This window comes from Bos mutus, chromosome 1 (genome assembly GCF_027580195.1).
Source record: "Bos mutus isolate GX-2022 chromosome 1, NWIPB_WYAK_1.1, whole genome shotgun sequence".
Lineage (NCBI taxonomy): Eukaryota > Metazoa > Chordata > Mammalia > Artiodactyla > Bovidae > Bos > Bos mutus.
The window spans coordinates 75,045,654-75,058,498 of NC_091617.1; the positions used below are offsets into that span (position 1 = coordinate 75,045,654).

Here is a 12,845-nt window from a genome sequence, read left to right on the forward strand (position 1 = left end):
AAGCCTTCCCCTCCCCCATATCCTCTGCTTCAGCTCTTTTATGAAGTACTTAGATAAAAGTATACGGTGCTCACTTCCTAAGTGGTTTTACAGATGTGAAAACCCCCACCAAATGGAAGACGTGAACTACCTGATGACCACAAGCACATAGTCTCCAGATCTCTTAAAAATGCTTTCCTGAAACCCACCGGGGAGTTCGGGCCTTTTGAGTACTAGCTGTCACTGACTGCATGTATGGAGCCTTACAATAAACGCTACACTTTCCTTCACCACAACCCGGAATATCAGTAGATTTGCTTTACTGTGCAAGAGCGAGCAGATCCAAGTTTGGTTCAGTAACAGAACTGGAGGACTCCCAGAGTCTATGGAATCCAGCTTCATGCTATTAAACTTGTTTCTTAACATCTGACTTAGGGATGATAACTTTCAAGCCCAGAAATAAGGCATATTCATGCCAACTTTTCTAGAAACAACTCCAGCCCCACTGACAGAATCTAAAAATATCAGAAGTCCTGATGCTTGCTAGAAATGTGACCTTCTTCCTCTTCCCTTCCTGATGTGTAATCTTTAAAAATACCTACTTCCAGCATAGCTGAGTTAACAAAGAACTTGAGGAACTCTTGGGCAATTACTTGCAGCTTAATTTAAGTAACAAGAGCATTTGGGAAGCCTTCTATGAAAATGATATATGTCTGTTTGGAGAAATCCTGAATTACGAACAGGGTAAATAGACAACGTGGAAATAATATTTTCATTTGCTTTTGGATTCACAACTGAGCAATAGGCAACAGTAGAGAAATACTATTACAATACTTTCTCTTCGTTTTTCTCAAAACATATGCCGAGACTGTGACAGGACCAGCGGCCCAAGGAAGGATTTTGTTTGAGAGGGAGGGAAGCGGGGAGGAGAAGAATGGAGCGCAAACTCAACCATATCATGGATACACACCTGGTTGCATCCTTCCAGCCCAGTACAGACTGCCTCCCTAAAAGCCTTTACAGTATAAATCATCACTCCAGCTCCTTTTGTTTTTCCATTATGCATTTTTCAGCCAGCTTGACCTCACATTTGTTAGCTGTCTATAGTCTGTCTTCTTCCCAACATTATACATTATTCTGAGGAAAATCTATCTTTGTCTCTCCCAGTAAGGCCAGAATCATGCTTTGCACAAAGAAACTAATGAATAAGATCTGTTCACCTAAACTTGCAGTCACCACATACAATAATTAGACTATGTCAGAATGAACAGCAGTCACTATTTTGTCTCTACTATTTATGATTAACGAGAAGAAGTAACAATTGAAGCTCATAGTAGATAGTTTCATAAGCAATGATGGCTGGTGATAAGAATGGCTGTCCATCTGCCATGGATCAAGTGATGCCAAAGGCAAGAGAGACAGCTGGCATAGGATCAAGAAGGAAGGACAATATAAGCAAACAGAAAAGTTCAAAGAAGAGGGAAAGGCCCCTGTGGAAATTTAAGAGCATGTGGAAAACACTGTATTTTCCTAGAAGGCAAGCAGAAAAAACTATGTCTGCTTGTGGCCATAGGCACCTACCTCTCGGTAGGTCTTAAAATGAAGGAAATGAGTTTTTCAGCCTCATAAGTAACTTCTTTACATAGTTACTTTCAAGAATTCAATATGATTTTTCATGGTGAAACAACTTTTTTTTTTAAATTTTATTTAATTTTTAAACTTTACATAATTTTATTAGTTTTGCCAAATATCAAAATGAATCCACCACAGGTATACATGTGCTCCCCATCCTGAACCCTCCTCCCTCCTCCCTCCCCATACCATCCCTCTGGGTCGTCCCAGTGCACTAGCCCCAAGCGTCCAGTATTGTGCATCGAACCTGGACTGGCATCTCGTTTCATACATGATATTTTACACGTTTCAATGCCATTCTCCCAAATCTTCCCACCCTCTCCCTCTCCCACAGAGTCCATAAGACTGTTCTATACATCACTGTCTCTTTTGCTGTCTCGTTCACTGGGTTATTGTTACCATCTTTCTAAATTCCATATATATGCGTTAGTATACTGTATTGGTGTTTTTCCTTCTGGCTTACTTCACTCTGTATAATAGGCTCCAGTTTCATCCACCTCATTAGAACTGATTCAAATGTATTCTTTTTAATTGCTGAGTAATACTCCATTGTGTATAAGTCAGATTCACACGAGAGACAGATAATTTATATGCCCTAAATATATCTTTGAGCTTACCTTGGAAGAGGACTCCCCATTACAGTTTTACCTGTATTTCTCTTTAAAAACAAACAGACTCTACCTTCCACTCAGGGTCATGCTTTCTTTTGTCCAAAGATGATTTCTCCCGCTCCCTGGCTTTCTTGTAAGCTTTCTTTTCTTCAGCCATTAGAAGTCTAGCAATTTCCTAAACAAAAATTGCAAAGCTGTAAGTAGAAAATTACTGGGATATTTCCAAAGGATAATGGCTAAACAAATTAACATGCACGCACCTCATCCTGAGCAACCTGAGCTGCTCTCATGTCCACCTGGGTAGCCTATGGTACAGAAAATACAAAAAAAGTATAATTTAACTGGAATCTAGTTGGCCATTGGAAAGAAAAAAAGCTTACATTAAAAAACAAAAAAAAAAGAACCCTGGTATTTGAAACTAATTGTGATCAACATCCCTGAAGACGACAATCAGTTTGTATACTTTGATTAGCCAGTTCAGTTCAGTCACAGAGCCTGTTGCACAGAAGGATTTCCTCATTTTCATAGCTGAACAGTATTCCATTATACATATATATATATAGTCAACTACAAGCTGAAACATGCCAAGATTGTTGCCAACGACTGAACAAATAGGGCATGCACCATCTGCCCCTGTAAAGACTAAACCCTGCACCGTGGCAGCTGCTGACCTGCAACACAACCTGAGGGAGCTCAGGGTAGAGTAAGGCACTCTGTGCTCCAGAAAATCTGGTGGGACAGGTCTTTCAGGTCAGTTCATCTGCATATCTGAGGATACTGATATTGCTCCTGGCACTAATTAGCCAGAACAGGGTCTATTTTTACCATATTATACACTGCATAATAAAGAGGAGAGTGAAAAAGTTGGCTTAGAGCTCAACATTCAGAAAACAAACCATGGCATCCAGTCCCATCACTTCATGACAAATAGATGGAGAAACAGTACAAACAGTGGCAGACTTAATTTTTTGGGGCTCCAAAATCACTACAGATGGTAAATGTGGCCATGAAATTAAAAAGACGCTTACTCGTTGGAAGAAAAGTTATGACCAACTGCAGTTCAATTCAGTTCAGTTGCTCAGTCGTGTCTGACTCTTTGTGACCCCATGAATCGCAGCACGCCAGGCCTCCCTGTCCATCATCATCTCCTGGAGTTCACTTAAACTCATGTCCATCAAGTCGGTGATGCCATCCAGCCATCTCATCCTCTGTCCTCCCCTTCTCCTCTTGCCCCCAATCCCTCTTTTCAGAGTCTTTTCCAATGAGTCAACTCTTCGCATGAGGTGGCCAAAGTACTGGAGTTTCAGCTTTAGCAACAGTCCTTCCAAAGAACACCCAGGGCTGATCTCCTTCAGAATAGACTGGTTGGATCTCCTTGCAGTCCAAGGGACTCTCAAGAGTCTTCTCCAACACCACAGTTCAAAAGCATCAATTCTTTGGCGCTCAGCTTTCTTCACAGTCCAACTCTCACATCCATACATGACTACTGGAAAAACCATAGCCTTGATTAGACGGACCTTTGTTGGCAAAGTAATGTCTCTGTTTTTCAATATGCTATCTAGGTTGATCATAACTTTTCTTCCAAGGAGTAAGCGTCTTTTAATTTCATGGCTGCAGTCGCCATCTGTAGTGATTTTGGAGACCAAAATGATAAAGTCTGACACTGTTTCCACTGTTTCCCCATCTATTTCCCATGAAGTGATGGGACCAGATGCGATGATCTTCGTTTTCTGAATGTTGAGCTTTAAGCCAACTTTTTCACTCTCCTCTTTCACTTTCATCAAGAGCCTTTTTACAGTTCCTCTTCACTTTCTGCCGTAAGGGTGGTGTCATCTGCATACCTAAGGTTATTGATATTTCTCCCGGCAATCTTGATTCCAGCTTGTGCTTCTTCCAGCCAACCATTTCTCATGATGTACTCTGCATATTAGTTAAATAAACAGGAGGACAATATACAGCCTTGATGTACTCCTTTTCCTATTTGGAACCAGTCTGTTGTTCTAAGTCCAGTTCTAACTGTTGTGGCCTGACCTGCATAGGTTTCTCAAGAGGCAAGTCAGGTGGTCTAGTATTCCCATCTCTTTCACAGTTTTCCACAGTTTATTGTGATCCACACAGTCAAAGGCTTAGACATAGTCAATAAAGCAGAAATAGATGTTTTCCTAGAACTCTCTTCCTTTTTTGATGATCCAGAGGATGTTGGCAATTTGCTCTCTGGTTCCTCTGCCTTTTCTAAAACCAGCTTGAACATCTGGAAGTTCACGGTTCACGTATTGCTGAAGCCTGGCTTGGAGAATTTTGAACATTACTCGTGTGTGAGATGAGTGCAACTGTGTGGTAGTTTGAGCATTCTTTGGCATTGCCTTTCTTTGGGATTGGAATGAAAACGGACCTTTTCCAGTCCTGTGGCCACTGCTGAGGTTTCCAAATTTGCTGGCATAATGAGTGTAGCACTTTCACAGCATCATCTTTCAGGATTTGAAATAGCTCAACTGGAATTCCATAACCTCCACTAGCTTTGTTTGTAGTGATGCTTTCTAAGGCCCACTTGACTTCACATTCCAGGATGTCTGGCTCTAGGTGAGTGATCACACCACTGCGATTATCTTGGTCATGAAGATCTTTTTTGTACAGTTCTTCTTTGTATTCTTGCCATCTCCTCTTATAATCTTCTGCTTCTGTTAGGTCCATACCATTTCTGTCCTTTATTGAGCCCATCTTTGCATGAAATGTTCCCTTGGTATCTCTAATTACATGACCAAGCTAGACAGCATATTAAAAAACAGAGACATTACTTTGCCAACAAAGGTTCGTCTAGTCAAGGCTATGGTTTTTCCAGTAGTCATGTATGGATGTAAGAGTTGGTCTATAAAGAAAGCTGAGCGCCAAACAATTGATGCTTTTGAACTGTGATGTTGGAGAAGACTCTTGAGAGTCCCTTGGACTACAAGGAGTTCCAACAAGTCCACCCGAAAGGAAATCAGTCTGAATATTCATTGGAAGGACTGATGTTGAAGCTGAAACTCCAAAACTTTGGCCACCTGATGCGAAGAGCTGACTCATTTGAAAAGACCCTGATGATTAATTATATTCTTTGCAGCCAAAGAAGGAGAAGCTCTATACATTCAGCAAAAACAAGACCAGGAGCTGAATGTGGCTCAGATCATGAACTCCTTATTGCCAAATTCTGAATTAAATTGAAGAAAGTGGGGAAAACCACTAGGCCATTCAGCTATGACCTAAATCAAATCCCTTATGATTATACAGTGGAAGTGAGAAATAGATTTAAGGGACTAGATCTGATAGATGCTGCGGCTAAGTTGCTTCAGTCGTGTCTGACTCTGTGCGACCCCATAGAGGGCAGCCCACCAGGCTCCGCCATCCCTGAAATTCTCCAGGCATAAACACTAGCGTGGGTTGCCATTTCTTTTTCCAATGCATAAAAGTGAAAAGTGAAAGTGAAGTCGCTCAGTCGTATCCGACTCTTAGCGACCCCATGGACTGCAGCCTACCACATTCATCTGTCCATGGGATTTTCCAGGCAAGAGTACTGGAGTGGGTTGCCACTGCCATCTCTGAAAGATTTGATAGAGTGCCTGATACACTATGGACGGAGGTTCGTGACACTGTACAGGAGACAGGGATCAAGACCATCCCCAAGAAAAAGAAATGCAAAAAAGCAAAATGGCTGTCTGAGAAGGCCTTACAAATAGCTGTGAAAAGAAGGGAAGTGAAAAGCAAAGGAGAAAAGGAAAGATATACCCATTTGAATGCAGAGTTCCAAAGAATAGCAAGGAAAGATAAGAAAGCATTCCTCAGTGATCAGTGTAAAGTTATAGAGGAAAACAATAGAATGGGAAAGACTAGAGATCTCTTCAAGAAAATTAGAGATGCCAAGGGAACACTTCATGCAAAGATGGGCCCAATAAAGGACAGAAATGGTAGGGAACTAAAAGAAGAAGATATTAAGAAGAGGTGGCAAGAATACAAAGAAGAACTGTACAAAAAAAGATCATCATGATCCAGTTAATCACGACGGGGTGATCACTCACCTAGAGCCAGACATCCTGGAATGTGAAGTCAAGTGGGCCTTAGAAAGCATCACTACAAACAGTTAGTGGAGGTGATGGAATTCCAGGTGAGCTATTTCAAATCCTGAAAGATGATGCTGGGAAAGTGCTGCACTCAGTATGCAGCAAATTTGGAAACCTCAGCAGTGGCCACAGGACTGGAAAAGGTTTGTTTTCATTCCAATCCCAAAGAAAGGCAATGCCAAAGAATGCTCAAACTACCACACAATTGCACTCATCTCACACACTAGTAAAGTAATGTTCAAAATTCTCTAAGCCAGGCTTCAGCAATATGTGAACCGTGAACTTCCAGATGTTCAAGCTGGTTTTAGAAAAGGCAGAGGAACCAGAGAGCAAATTGCCAACATCCTCTGGATCATCAAAAAAGGAAGAGAGTTCTAGGAAAACATCTATTTCTGCTTTATTGACTATGTCTAAGCCTTTGACTGTGTGGATCACAATAAACTGTGGAAAACTGTGAAAGAGATGGGAATACTAGACCACCTGACTTGCCTCTTGAGAAACCTATGCAGGTCAGGCCACAACAGTTAGAACTGGACTTAGAACAACAGACTGGTTCCAAATAGGAAAAGGAGTACATCAAGGCTATATATTGTCACCCTGCTTATTTAACTAATATGCAGAGTACATCATGAGAAATTCTGGGCTGGAGGAAGCACAAGCTGGAATCAAAATGCTAGGAGAAACAGCAGTAACTTCAGATATGCAGATGACACCACCCTTATGGCAGAAAGTGAAGAGGAACTGTAAAAAGGCTCTTGATGAAAGTGAAAGAGGAGAGTGAAAAAGTTGGCTTAAAGCTCAACTTTCAGAAAACTAAGATCATGACATCCGGTCCCATCACTTCATGGGAAATAGATGGGGAAACAGTGGAAACAGTGTCAGACTTTACCATTTTGGGCTCCAAAATCACTGCAGATGGCGACTGCAGCCATGAAATTAAAAGATGCTTACTCATTGCAAGGAAAGTTATGACCAACCTAGACAGCATATTATAAAGCAGAGACATCCCTTTGCCAGCAAAGGTCCATCTAGTCAAAGCTATGGTCTTTCCAGTAGTCATGTATGGATGTGAAATTTGGGTTATAAAGAAAGCTGAGCACTGAAGAACTGATGCTTTTGAACTGTGGTGTTGGAGAAGACTCTTGAGAGTTCCTTGGACTGCAAGGAGATCCAACCAGTCCATCCTAAAGGAAATCAGTCCTGAATATTCATTGGAAGGACTGATGTTGAAGCTGAAACTCCAATACTTTGGCCACCTGATTGAAGAACTGACTCATTTGAAACAACCCTGAGGACAACAGAGGACAAGATTGTTGGATGGCATCACCAACTCAATTGACATGAGTTTGAGTAAGCTCTGGGAATTGGTGATAGACAGGGAGGCCTGGCGTGCTGCAGTCTACGGGGTCACAAAAAGTCAGACACGACTGAGCAAATGGACTGAACTGAACTGACTGCTTACTCAATGAATTAAACTGGACACTTTATTCCTGTTGTTTTGGTTTTTGCATCCATAAAAAAAACGTATCAGTTTCTCAACAGAAAGGACTAAAACACCTATTATGTAAATGTCAAGGTTGATTTAATTCACAAAAAAACCTGATTCACCTAAAATCTTGTGTTAAATTCTGCTCACCAAAATTTCTTCTTCTTGAAGTTTTCTGGCAATTTCAGCATCATACCATTCCTGATCTCTGTGGGTCACTCGTGATGGCGTAGAAACTGCTTCTTTCATCACTCTGGGCTTCATTCCTAGAAAAAAGTCAGTGCAATAAGGCTATTGAGTAATTTCATGAGAAGCTGCAACACTTAAGAAAAGGAAGTTTGTCTTCAGTATCTAACTGTGACAATACTGCATCGACTCTAAAATTCAGTGTAGGGTGTGATGGAAATGACTGTTTCCCCTAGGCATGGGAGAGGAGATACAGGTAATCCACACATTTAAACACAGTTACCCGCCCAAACCTGCCGGGTAAAAACTGCCTCTTGGTTTCTCCAACAGAAGTAAACCATACAAAGAACTGTAAGTGAAGGTTTTGTAAAACAGGAAGTGAAAAAAGATTAAGTCCCTGAAATAAAAAGAATTTAGAGAAAAGAAAGTTAGTTGGAATTCTGAAGAGACTAAGTTGTCAAGGCTGGAAGAGCTGAGAGGCTTTGCATTTTTCTGCCTCAGCCTTGCACACCTTACTTCAGAGGGAACAGAAACAGCATCGCCTGGGAGTTCTGTGGCCGTGCCCTGGGTTTTGCTCTGATGGTCTCCAAATTCACTTGCTTTAGATCTCTCTCAGCGCTCTGATCAGTTTAATGTTCTTAAATTTTAAGGAGGATATAACTTAAGTGAAATGTCAGAGAGCACATGACCTTGAGAGTTTTATTTGCTCTGAGGAGAAAGGAACATGGAGACTAGTAGGGATCTTTGACTTTTTACTTTGAAATGTTATGTGTGTTAGTCACTCGGTCATGTCCAACTCTTTGTGACCCCATGGACTGTAGCCCAACAGGCTCCTCTGTCTAGGAGATTCTCCAGTCAAGAGTACTGGTAAGTAGGTTGCCATTCCCTTCTCCAGGGTGTCTTCCCTGACCCAGAGATCAAATCCAAGTTTCCTACATGAAAGAATCATAAAGAATCATTGCAGGCAGATTCTTTACCATCTGAGCCACTAGGGCAGCATATATTCCTTTTATAACTCTTAGGTGGTGAATGCTAATGGTTATTCCAAAATTGTGTGTATTGCCCTCTTGTTATCCTTTATAAATTACAATTTTTCAACAATGTATTCAACAATATATTATTTTCAAAAATAATAAAAATGTTTTATGCAGTGAACAAGATTAACCATCTGGAACAGTGACTTTCAGTAACTGTGTCACTGAAGGGAGGAAAAGTAATTTACTCCTAGTTGTCTATTTCTTTATATTAGTGGTTCTCAATCATGTCTATACATCAGAATCACTTGGAATACTTTAAATACACGTGAACATTTTTAACCCAAACCCCTGAGATTCTAATACATGTAGTGTGGGTGAGATCTGGCTTTTGTTCAGTTCAGTTCAGTCGCTCAGTCGTGTCCGACTCTTTGTGACCCTATGAACTGCAGCAAGCCTGGCCTCCCTGTCCATCAACAACTCCCAGAGTTCACCCAAACTCATGTGCATCAAGTTGGTGATGCCATCCAGCCATCTCATCCTCTGTCATCACTTTCTTCTCCTGCCCCCAATCCCTCCCAGCATCAGGGTCTTTTCCAATGAGTCAACTCCTCGCATGAGGTGACCAAAGTATTGGAGTTTCAGCTTCAGCATCAGTCCTTCCAATGAACACCCAGACTGGTCTCCTTTAGGATGGACTGGTTGTATCACCTCTGGAACTACTAGTGTATTATGTCCATCAAATTAACTGTACATGAACATAATTTTTATCAAAATGCCTTACTTTATGATTCACTTGCTTTAAATAAAAGAGGAAAATGTAAAGGAAAAAAATACAACTAAATTCTGGGCAAATGAAGAGTTTACTTATCTGGTGCAGCCTCTTATAGAGCTTTAAATCCAGCACTGTGGTAAAACCAAAAGCCACAGGCTCATCTGCCTTACCACAAGTGAAGACTAGTGAACCTGGGTTTCTTAGGTTAGGCTTGATTAGCACCAGCTAACACAAAATATGGAAACTACTCAACTTCACATCATCTTTAGAGCTTCCAGATCTTATGCTGGCTGGGCTAGTTTTAATGCAGATTTCCAAGTTGTTGGAAACAATCAGGAAACAGTGGCATACTCACTCCCAAGAGTAGATAAACCTCCTTGAGTTATGATTAGCTTGGTTGTAACTAAAAGGGAAGATTTTAGGGAAAAATAAATAGAACTAGATAAGCATTGGGAAAAATCAATGGACAAGATGGATTTCTGTACCATATGCCCATCTACAGAGCCCCCTGGTGTCTCAGACGGTAAAGAATCTGCCTGCAACTCAGGAGACTTAGGTTCGATCCCTGGGTAGGGAAGATCCCCTGGAAAAAAGAATGGCAATCCACTCCAGTATTCTTGCCTGGGGAATTCCACAGACAGAGGAGCCTGGTGGGCCACAATCTATAAGGTCGCAAAGAGTCGGATACTACTGAGTGACTAACAATTTCACTTCATGCCCATCTACAGGGAAATGACACTTCCATGAGCAGTCCAAAGCTTAGATGAGGACAACAGGGGAGAGCACACCCTGTTCCTTCAAGTAATCCATCTAGTGAAGAAATACAGTGGAAATGCACTCAGATTTCGAGAACTAAACTTTCTCTATGGCTGTGCCGCCTACTCTATACCATACAATTAACTAAGAAAATATTTTGCTTTACTATCACTCAAGGATGTTTGGAAGGCATTCAAATGCAATGGTAAAATGAAGAGTTTTAATTGATTTGAAAGGGTGTTAAGTTTATGACTTCCTGGCAGCTATAAAGAGAATGACACATGGGAATTCTGTGGGGGTCCAGTAGTTAGAACACCGAGCTTTCACTGCTGAGAGTGTGGGTTCAATCCCTGCTTGGGGAACTAAGATCCTGCAAGTTGTGCAGCCAAAAATAAAAAAAAAAAAAAAAGAGAGAGAGAGAATGACACACAGATCAATGGAGCAAAACAGAGAACCTAGATGCATATATGGTCAATTAATTTATGGCAAAGAAGACAAGAATACACAATGGAGAAAGGACAGTCTCTTCAGTAAATACCGCTACAAAACCTGGACAGCCATATTCAAAAGAATGAAACTTGACCATCTACCTACACCATACACAAAAATTAACTCAAAATGGATTAAATACTTGAACATAAGACCCAAAACAATAAAACTCCTAGATGAAAACACAGGCAGTAAGCTTCTTGACGTTATCTTAGAGATGATTTTTTGGATTCAACACCAAAATCAAATGAAACAAAAGTAAAAAGAGCAGGTGGGACTACATCCAACTAAAAAACTTCTTCATAGCAAAGGAAGCTCAACAAAACAAAAAGGCATGGGAGAAAAAAAGAATGGGAGAAAATATTCACTAATCACATATTTGACAAGGGGTTAATACCCAAAATGCATAAATAACTCATACAACTCAATAGCAGAAACACAATCTGATTAAAAAATAGGCAGAGGCTCTGAACAGACATTTTTTCAAAGGAGACATACAGATGGCCAGCAGGTACGAAAAGGTGCTGAACATCACTGATCATCAGGGAAATGCAAATCAAAGCCACAATGAGGTATCATAGGGCACACTTTTAGAATAACTATTATCAAAAAGACAAGAGGCAACAAGTGCTGGCAAGGATGTGAAGAAAAGAAAACCCTTGTGCACTCTTGGTGAGAATGTAAGTTGGTGTAGCCACTATGAAAAACAGTATAAAAGTCTCTCAAAAATTTTTTTTAAAAAAAATTAGAACCACCATACAATCTAGTAATTCTATTTTTGGAATTTATCTGAAGGAAATGAAAATACAAACTCAAAGATATGTACACCCTGTGTTCACTGTATTATTATTTACAATAGCCAAGACATGAAACAACCTAAGTGCCCATTGATGGATAAATGGATAAAGAAAATGTGAGATTTATACACACACATACACACACAGAGGAATATTATTCAGTCATTAAAAAAATTAAATCTTGCCATTTACAAAAACAGGAATGGACCCTGAAGGCATCTTGGTAGGTAAGGTAAGAAAGAGAAAGGTTCAGTTCAGTCGCTCAGTCATGTCTGACTCTTTGCAACCCCATGGACTGCACTATGCTTCCCTGTCCATCACCAACTCCTGGAGCTTACTCAAACTCATGTCCATTGAAACGATGATGCCATCCAACCATCTCATCCTCTGTCATCCCCTTCTCCTCCCACCTTCAATATTTCCCAGCATCAGGGTCTTTTCAAATGAGTCAGTTCTTTGCATCAGGTGACCAAAGTATTGGAGTTTCAGCTTGAGCATCAATCCTTCCAATATTCAGGACTGATTTCCTTTAGGATGGACTGGTTGGATCTCCTTGCAGTACAAGAGACTCTCAAGAATCTTCTCCGACACCACAGTTCAAAAGCATCAATTCTTTGGCCCTCAGCTTTCTTTATAGTCCAACTCTCTTGGAAAAACAGACTGGTTCCAAATACATCAAGGCTGTATATTGTCACCCTGCTTATTTAACTTATGTGCAGAATACATCATGAGAAATGCTGGACTAGGTAAGCACAAGTTGGAATCAAGATTGCCACGAGAAATATCAATAACCTCAGATATACAGATGATACCACCCTTATGGCAGAAAGTGAAGATGAAATAGAGAGTCTCTCGATTAAAGTGAAAAAGGAGAGTGAAAATGTTGGCTTAAAACTCAACATCTGATCAAATTAAGATCATGGCCTCTGGTCCCATCCCTTCATGGCAAATAGATGGGGAAACAATGGGAACAGTGACAGACTTTCTTTTCTTGGGGCTCCAAAATCACTGCAGTTGGTGACTTCAGCCATGAAATTAAAAGACGCTTGGTCCTTGGAAGAAAAGT

At 40.7% G+C, this 12,845-nt stretch overlaps 1 protein-coding gene across 2 annotated transcripts in view; it reads right to left on the reverse strand.

Annotated features, from left to right (window-relative positions):
• CCDC50 (coiled-coil domain containing 50) overlaps positions 1-12,845 on the reverse strand; it is an 83,425-nt gene that overhangs the window by 11,075 nt on the left and 59,505 nt on the right. For both annotated transcript variants that reach the window (XM_070371790.1, XM_005901192.2), the window contains 3 exons: positions 7,953-8,068; positions 2,483-2,527; positions 2,293-2,397 (listed from right to left, as the gene is read on the reverse strand). In XM_070371790.1, the coding sequence (XP_070227891.1) occupies positions 2,293-2,397; positions 2,483-2,527; positions 7,953-8,068 (266 nt within the window). The remainder of the gene's footprint in view (positions 1-2,292; positions 2,398-2,482; positions 2,528-7,952; positions 8,069-12,845) is intronic.